This window comes from Lutjanus erythropterus, chromosome 2 (genome assembly GCF_056507025.1).
Source record: "Lutjanus erythropterus isolate fLutEry1 chromosome 2, fLutEry1.hap2, whole genome shotgun sequence".
NCBI lineage: Eukaryota > Metazoa > Chordata > Actinopteri > Lutjaniformes > Lutjanidae > Lutjanus > Lutjanus erythropterus.
Window position 1 is genome coordinate 17,378,248 of NC_139318.1, and position 9,074 is coordinate 17,387,321.

At 37.8% G+C, this 9,074-nt stretch overlaps 1 protein-coding gene across 1 annotated transcript; it reads right to left on the reverse strand.

Moving 5' to 3' along the window:
- Positions 1 to 5,632: 5,632 nt before the first annotated feature.
- On the reverse strand, positions 5,633 to 8,827 carry LOC146331376 (cytokine-like protein 1). Its single transcript, XM_084730228.1, has 4 exons — positions 8,679 to 8,827; positions 8,532 to 8,576; positions 6,573 to 6,719; positions 5,633 to 6,471 (listed from the first exon to the last, which is right to left on the reverse strand). The coding sequence occupies exons 1-4, from the start codon at positions 8,823 to 8,825 to the stop codon at positions 6,370 to 6,372; spliced, it is 441 nt and encodes a 146-aa protein (XP_084586354.1). The 5' UTR covers positions 8,826 to 8,827; the 3' UTR covers positions 5,633 to 6,369.
- Positions 8,828 to 9,074: the final 247 nt, after the last annotated feature.

The following is a 9,074-nucleotide window of genomic DNA, read 5'->3' on the forward strand; positions in this document are numbered from 1 at the left end:
TAAAGGCATCCAGATTCAGAAAGGTGGTTAATACAATCTTAATTTCCATTTTAAATATAAATACTACTTACAGCCTAATTAAACCGCTTTATTTTGAACGCAGAACATACCTGCAATACGATGGAGCCCATCACCAGTCAGTCAGAGCCACATGCTGTAAATACTGTTAATAATAATGCAGCGGGGATGTTGTAAATCAATGTTCCGTTACCAGCAAACACAGCCATCATCACCAATTTCTTGCGGCTGCCTATAGCAGAAAAACTATAAAACCAGTCTCTTGTACAAAACCAGATGTTCTCATATAGAGAATTTACAGAAATATTAGAGCAATGACATATTAAAAAAGCAATAATCTTAACATGAAGTCAGATTTGAAACGGTCGTACAGTAAAAGTCGACATTAAAGCAAATATAAAAACACATTATTGAGTTGGACTTTTTAGTTCCAGGATGGCGTGGACCCAACAGGCCTACATGCAGTTGAATATCATTATTTCATGCACTTTACATTAAATAATATACATGGCTTATACCGTTTATTACAGTATTTAATCTGGACCCTGATCTGTTTATCAGCTTGAGTTGTTAATTAAAAAAAACAAAACAAAAAAAAACTGTTTCCTACAAATCGCTGAAACAGATTCATTAATGAAGGATTAAGGTTAAAAACCTCTTCATGTTGTCTGTAATGTCCACTAGAGGGCGGTGGTGTCTTGCCTTATTTGCCTTGACAGGGTTTGGTTGACTTGTGTTCATAACCTCCCATGCAAAAAGTAGAATACTTTATGTATTAGAAATATAATTTAAGAGTACAGAAGCTATTACAAATATATATTTGTACTTGTGTCACTTAATTTAGAGTTTATTTCAAGTGCACTTTTAAGAAGTCTACTTCAAATTATAATTCTGCAATACTTAAAGCGGTATTTCAGTGTATTTATAAGAAGTGTACTTTATCTAAAATGGATGATATATTGTATATTAGAATAGTTTTAAAAAACTAAACTGCAAATACTTATAGTGGCAAGTTATTAGTTATTACTAGTAGGCTTTAGAAAAGTGTCCTTAAATTTCACTTCATTAGAAGTGTATTTAAGCATGTTTACAATACATGCACTTCATTGTAAGTTTACTTAAAGCTGTACATCCGTGTACTTTGAAAAAAGTAAACTTTATTTTCATCCCAGCACTTATATTCACACATTCACAGCTATATACTTCAAGTGTACTAAGTATACTTGAAGTTGTTCCACTTTAAGACATAAAAGGACACTAAATATGCTAGAAATTGTGCTTTTATACAATTTCCAACTAAACTATACTCATTACAAAATTTGTTTTTCCAAAATAGCAGACTTCAAGTTAGCTAATCATTAATGCACTTGAAGTACACTGATGAGAATAAAAATCTAATATATTTTGCATATTTATTTTTCACCAGGGCAGACTTCAGCTACTTAACACTACAGGCTGAAGTTACGCTGATGATCTCTTATAAACTGATAACAACTGTTAATAATTGTCTTTAGCCTGTTGAACAGTCTTTGTTAATACAAGTCCTTCAATGACCCTTCATTCAATAATTACTTCAATGTGTAAATCAGTGGAACAATTGTGCGTTTATAAGCTACATTTACTATTGACAGGAGGGGAAGCTTTGCTCTCATATGTAAGAGTTTTGAATCTCATTGCACACTATAACACACCTCCATCCAGCCTAATAACAATAGTGTGCAGAGTGTGCCAATCATATATTGGGGGAAACATTTTCTTATGTGAACTAATGAGGCAACATTTCTTTTAAGATGCAATAAAAGTGCTAAATGTGATGGAAAATTGCCTGAAAACCCCATAAACCAAACTGCATCACAAACTGCATCAGCGATGCTTTAATGTAAATAGGTTTCTGATCTGTCCTTTACAAGGTAATTTATTTCAACAAAGCAGAGAATGATTACTGTCACCCTTCGGCTAAGTTGTTGTGTTTTTATTGTGCAGCATTTAGCATTTTTGGTGCAGAACATTAAGATTGTTAAATTACCTGGCCGCCTGTGGTTTAAATGTTCTGTTCTCGTCTTGCCTTAATGATAGAAAATAACGTGGATTCTGACTGCGGCCCTCTAATGATGATCAACAAGCACAGCTATTAAGCTTTATAACCTCACTGTAGGCTCATTTCTTAACAAGCCACATGCTGCTGACTAACATTTCGGTTTTTGTAGGGTTGGTTAATTAGCAGTGAGAGGTTCAGACCTGATAGTTCACAAGTGCAACGACTTGGTTCTTGACACACAAAAAGAAAAACATGTTCAGTGTAACATGGAATCAAGCTCAAATTAAACTGTAACCTGTTAAATGATTATAAACTGATTAGTATGCATTGTAAGATTAAATGAATCTTCTGCACACTGTTGTTGAAGGTGTAGGTGTTGTTTTCAGTCCGGCTGGTTCAGTGTTTAAATCATGATGAAATGACAGCTGCATGTCGTAACAATATTGTAGATTGTGATATTAGCCTCCAGCACTACATTTAGGACCGCAACTAACGATTATTTTCACGATCATCTAATCCTCCAATTGTTTTCACGATCAAACAATTAATCATTTAGTCCATAAAATGAAAAAAAAATATTGTTGAAAATGTTCATCAAAGTCCAAGCCCAAAGTCCAAAGCGACGTTTTCAGGTTGCTTTTTTGGTCCAGCCAACAGTCCAAAACCCAGAAATTCTTCATTTACTATCACAAATGACAAAGAAAAGCAGCATTTCAGAAGCTGGAAGCAGCATTCTTACTTGAAGAATGACTGAAATTATTAATCAATTATCAAAATAGTTGGCATATGTTGAATGACTATCAATTCATTGACTTATTGATGTAGCTCTAAATGTTATTAGTTGTAATCTTTGAGAATCCACATGACCTTGATTAACTGGTTATTGTAACATTTTGTTTTGACCTTTGACTGAAACATTTCTCTGCTCCTCAGATGTCTCAGCAGGAAGAAGTTTGGACCTTCTCAACATAACGGCTGCAGATTTAACTGTTTTGACAGATTTCAGTACCACACCTCAAATGAAAATTAATCTAGGGGTCAAACTATAGAACTGTAATAATTACTGTCAGTGGAAGACAAACACAGAGAGTGAGTTTTAATTCTTTTTAACAGTGAGTCTGCAGCATAAATAATGTGGTGATATGGACTGTACAACCAGCGCCACCTTGTGACAGATCAGGACACTGGCAGACTCCCTCTGAGGATGAACAGCAGCGACAGCTGATGAGGACCATGGCATGGAGAACGCAGTTTCAGGAACTACTTTCTTTTTGTCATAAAAAGAAAACAGTTCCTGCACGAAACTGCTCACAATAAGGTCTTTGTATTATCTTAAGTAACTGGGTCATGATTTCTGGAAAGAGACATTACAGTTGAGTTTTTCAAATGTATTTTTTGGGCACCTTGTGACCCACAGACTGAGATCTCTACAGCCAGTATCACCAAAACCTGGCAACTCACACCAAAACAATCTAGATGGAGAAACGGAAAAATATGTATTTTTGATTTGGACTTCCTTTTTAATGAGCCTCCAGAAGTGACTGATAATCCTGACCCCAGAACAGCACAGCTCCTGCATGACTGATACCTCCACACCACTCAATAATACTGTCCAGCAGTTTTCAAGCTCTCCTGCATCCTGCACAAGACAAGTGAACTTTACTGGGACAATGTCATTATTCAGCTAATAAGCAAGGTGGGATTTATGGGGATAAATGCTTGTTTGTCTGGACAACCATAATCATAATCACAATATCAAGAAGACAGAAGTAAACAGGTGTCAGTTTGTGAACTTTTCTTTATGGTACATGAAATCTTCAGGGTGACTACAACAAACCTAATGATCCATTGTGTGTTGTTAGTAAATTGAGAGGAAATAATTCACAAACACAAATGTAAGAGTCTGTCAATGAAGCAACAACAACACATAGCACTGCCACACAACAATACAGTAGGCTTCATTTGACAAAAAGAAACTCAATGTTCACTGGGATAGATCATATATCATAAGTGTATTCAACTCTCTATGAGTAATGATCATGCAGGTATTCAGCTTGTACTGACTTGGACAGAAATCAGATGCTTCCATGGGACAGTCAGGGAGCAAAATGCAGCACATATCAGGTTAAAGAGAAATACTTTCTCCATTGCAAAATTCAGAGAAAGAAAAAGCAAAGCAAATTTTGTTGCACATTTATGGTCTAGATGGCCACAAAAAACAATGTTGGACAAACTGCCATGAACGTATGACTCTGCAAGCACCTAATTACTTCAAACTAAAACAAGTTGAGCTGCAGCAAAGCTATTTGAGGGAGAAATCTTGTTAAGTTAACTAAAAATTGCAGTTCAAATTAGTTTGTAAAAAACCAAATGACCAAATTGACATTGTACATGTGATATGAAATCATAACAAAATATATCATGCAAAAGTTAATATGCCAGTGAAAAAATGCCTCTCCTTTGAGTTTATAGCAAAAAGTGCCCACTTGTTCACAGATAATAAATAAACCAAAAAGTAAAATACATCACTATTCATGAAAAGGTGCTTGGCATATCAGATTTGGTTTTGTATGCAATGTCCATCAGTCTGGAGAGAAGCAATGGTTAAAAATGGCAAAAAAGTAATTTGACTATATATATATATGAGTTGAAGTACCAGCAGCCTACTGCAAAATGTAGTTGAACTACTACTTCACTACTCCCCATCACTGACAAAAACACTGGATACTTTCAATGTGTCTGCATGGATGTTATACACTGAGAAATTACCTTTCCGTATGCATAACGTCTGACCATCGGAGGGCAGCAGAGGCCATACATTAAATCAGAGACGCAGACTTGTTCCAAAACCAACAAGTTATAATACTGTTCTCAAAATGATGTCAACTGCACCATTAGTTCTCCAGAGAGCTCTGAGAGTAAAGACAATACAAAACAATGAAACAACTCAAATCACAGGCCCTTGCTGAATATATGCAATATTCTAAAAAAATAACTGCAGGCAACCATTTAGTCCTTAATATATATTTCTTTTCTAAATATATTTCTTCTTGCACATATTTTACTGTTGTTCTACTGTAATGGAGTCTCCCAGACAAAGCACATTTCCCTTTTTCATTATCATGATTATTATCATAATAGGAGCCGCAAACTTTTGTTTATTTCCCCTACATAAATCATACTGATTCCACTTCACTGTGCATTTCTTCCCGTTAACCACGTCCCCCTAGCAGAGGGATCCGCCCCCCAGTTTGGGAACCACTGGCCTAAACAACTGTTACTTAAAGTAAAGCTACATTTTAAGTCAGCAGTGACATTCATTAAAAACAAAACAAAACAAAAAAAAACACTTCACACTGTTTCTATAAAAATAGAATTCATCAGTAGTTGTTACATGCTGTGAGTGAAAACCGTCGGGGTGAAAATAAGCTTACTCCTGTTTTAAATTTTTGGAAAAAGGACATCATGCTGATTCACAGACTGGACACAAGCCAGTTTTGTCCCAGTATTTTGTGAAGTGTTTCCCAGAATCAGCTGGCAGACATGTTGGAAATAACTGAAGACAATAAAACAAGCTGATACATAAAGAGGAGTTTTATTACATAATGTGAGACATATATAGATAGAGTCATGAAATATGCATAAAAACAGGAATGTTTCTAATATGTCTGACAGTGATGGCTCTGTTAATATATATCCATTCTGCTAAAGGCCATGAAAGTATTTATTCAGTACTAGCAGTCGCACTGTCCTAATTTTGGTATAATACAAAATTAAAAACAACTTTCTGGGTGAGAAAAGTCTGAAGGAACATGCTGTACAATCGAGCGCGAGAAAGCATCTATTTCTTATGTAACATTTTCAGCCACCGTGTTTTACAAAATGCTGTACAGTGCTCCTTTAAGACATGTTAGTCAGACCAAGGGTTATAGCAACACGACATATTTCTCTTAATGACACACGAAGCTTTGATCAGCCCTGGTAAGTAAGCAGCGGTTAAGCCCGGCTCACAAGCATCTCTTATTGGTTTATTATTTCAAGGTTTTCTTCGGCATGGTTGGCATTCAGCAAATTTCCTGTGGAAAGTTCTGCACTCCTTGCTGGAATGCAGCCACATATGTCCACTAAACATGAGTGTGCAGCGAACACAGAGCCAACTAGGTACGACATGAAACAGCACTGAGTGTGTTGCTTATGATGCATCTAACGCAGAGCAGGCTGAAGTGTGTATTGATACTTTACCAGACTGCAAATTTTTTTTCTTATGAGTGTAATAGACCAAATGAACATCTGTCGTCTACTTCGTGCCTCACTCATCTTTCCTCCTGCAGTAGTTGAAGTCTGTCCTCTGCGTAGTGAGGGCTGCTGTGTCCAGTGTCAATACCCTCACAGTCATCCGTGAAAAACACCAGGTCCTGCAAACCAAACACAGACATGTGTGCGGTCACGCCACTCAAGCCTGAAATCAACACTCCTGAAGTGAAAATATCAGCACGGGTGTTTCAGATGTTCTTACCCGATAACAGATTCTGGTAATGATGGTGTACAAGTTCTGGATTTTTCGTTTCAGCAGCACCATTCTGGGACGCTCTCTGCAGAACTGGTTAGGGTGGTTCAGCACCACGTAGAGGAAGTCGCGAAGCTTGGTGGTGATGCATGAGTTCTAGAAAGATCGAACTTTGTTTTTACATGACAGCATAACAGACTGTAGGTCAAGTGAATTCATTTGGTCTGACACTTTCTGAATCTAGGGTACTCAAATATACTTGTAATGGATCTGTATTAGGTAAGATGGCACAGAAATTACAGCACACACTGATTTGCACCGGTTTGATTTTGCATTGAAATATCTTCGTATTGAGAGTGAAAACTGCAGCTCTCATCTAAGTGGAAACATTCTGTCAACTTGTGATTTTTTTTTAATTAATCAGCCTCATCAGAACAGTTGTGTCCCACCTGCTGTTTCAGTTGTACTCAAACCGACTGGTCTGTCTTGCCAGTGGCAGATTCAGGCTGTCTGAAGGACAGGGGTGAAAAAAATAAAAGGGGCACCAGCACACTGCCGGCTAAGGTTCTAACACATGGGGCATCATAAAGGAACTGTATTCCACTTTCTCCACTGGAAGGAAAACTTAGAGGGCACTTTGTCATGTTTTACCTACCACAGGGGCATCCAAAAAAGCACTTTTGCAGTGATTTTTCAGACATGGGGGGCAATTGCTCCCTACCTGAGTCCACCAGTGTATGTCATTGATACCCCCACTGGTTGTAACCCCTCAGTGCATGCTGTTATAGCAACAGTTGAACTTCACCTTTGGCTTTGTCACATTCTTTGTAATGTCACTAAATATTTGCCTGTATTCAGTGATTATGAGGCTTTAGTCAACTGTTCTGTAATAAACTCTGATATTTGCCACATTCTAGTAAAATGCATTTTGTAGCTATTTTTCTCTAGGCCAGAGGCTTTCAAAGTGAAGGTGGGCCTCGCGAGGGGGGTCCAAACCATTTGAGGGGTTGCTCAGTGAATGGAAATGAAAAATATTACATTATTTATTACATTAGATATGAAAAACAGATCACATAGAAGAGCCTTTGGGATAAAGAGGAGTTTTGTGGGCCTCCGCTCAGACAAAGATTGGACCCCCCCCCCACTTTACTTGCTTAGTTTTACTCAATTCCCAGACGCCTCTGGGACCATGATATAGCCTAAAATTACTGTTTGACATAACTTCAGACTACACTGAATACATAAAGAAGGTCTGCCCAAAGGCATTTTTTAGTTTCGGAATCTGGACAAGTAGGAAAAACGGTAGAATTTCCAAATACAGTACCTCCGAACCATCTCTTAACCAGATCACACACATTTAAGCTATTCTTTATGATCTCCTTTTGATAACTCATGTAATATTTTTTTCACTTCCATTTCATGATGCTTTGCCCGAAACTGTTTGTAGGGTTTCAAAGTGGGAGGCAAGCCTCCCCAGTGCGTGCTCCAGTCGCCTGTATTCTTCATTGGTTTTGATGCTTTAGTGAATTATTCTCATTCTAGATTCACTGATTATTTCTGTTAAAGATAAGTAGAACCTTTGCAATGCTAGCAAAATCATTTTGTAGGTATTCTTTTTTCTGTGCAATAAGTGTAATAATCCACTATAAATTTTGACTGAAGCAATTCACTTCAAATAAATATTCATTTTTATGTAGTGATTATTCTGAAATAGAATATACATGTACATCCATACCTGAAGCTAATAAGAGACTTTGAGAGGAGCATGACATGTAGTAGGAGGGAAAAAAACACAGGTTTTGCTCTGGGACTACAAGAGTTAACTCCCAAAGCTCTTAACATTTAACTGGAATTAATGAAAATGGTTGTCATTGTAGGGTAAAAGAAAAAAAAAGTCTTCTTCTACTAGGAATCCCCTGAAACCTCTTCCAGCACCATCATATGCACCACCCCGTCTTTTAAACTTACATGCACATCAATGAAGATCGTAGGTAGAACCTCAGCACACGTTTTCTGCAAGCCGACAGACATCATCATTAGAGCACATTAATATGAAACGGTTAGCACAGACTTGTGTGCACAATGTGACGATGCAGGCGACGTCAAAGAGCTCACCGTGCGGTGGTACGTGTGTATTTTATCCAGCAGAGCCATGACTTCTTTGCTCAGGCTGACCGCTCTGGAGTAGCAGGTCGGAGGCGCGCAGTCCGACAGCCAAACAAAGCTGAAGAAACACACGAGAGTGGCGAGACCCGACCTCATGTCTTCTGCTTCCAGCTGCTGTGACACTTTCAAATAGTAAAGAGGAGGACTGGCTGCGGTCTTAAGGATGGAGGTAGAGAGAGAGAGAGAGAAAAAAAACGATGGACGGTGACGTGGAAGCGCAGAGAGGCTGAGGAAAACATTAGGGGTCTGCTGTGTTTGGAGAGCAAAACATGCAAGCTGGAAATACCAGAGATGATTCTCTGGTAACAGCTTCTCCTGTTGATAACACAGCCAAACAATTTGCAG

What these genes read in the sequence shown, in the direction of transcription:
- LOC146331376 (XM_084730228.1), bottom strand. Translation starts at nt 8,825, where the DNA reads ATGAGGTCGGGTCTCGCCACTCTCGTGTGTTTCTTCAGCTTTGTTTGG. An exon ending in TACACACGTACCACCGCACG is followed by an intron (nt 8,577 to 8,678) that starts GTGAGCTCTTTG and finishes GTCGGCTTGCAG; the next exon opens with AAAACGTGTGCTGAGGTTCT. An exon ending in TTACCAGAATCTGTTATCGG is followed by an intron (nt 6,472 to 6,572) that starts GTAAGAACATCT and finishes TTTGGTTTGCAG; the next exon opens with GACCTGGTGTTTTTCACGGA.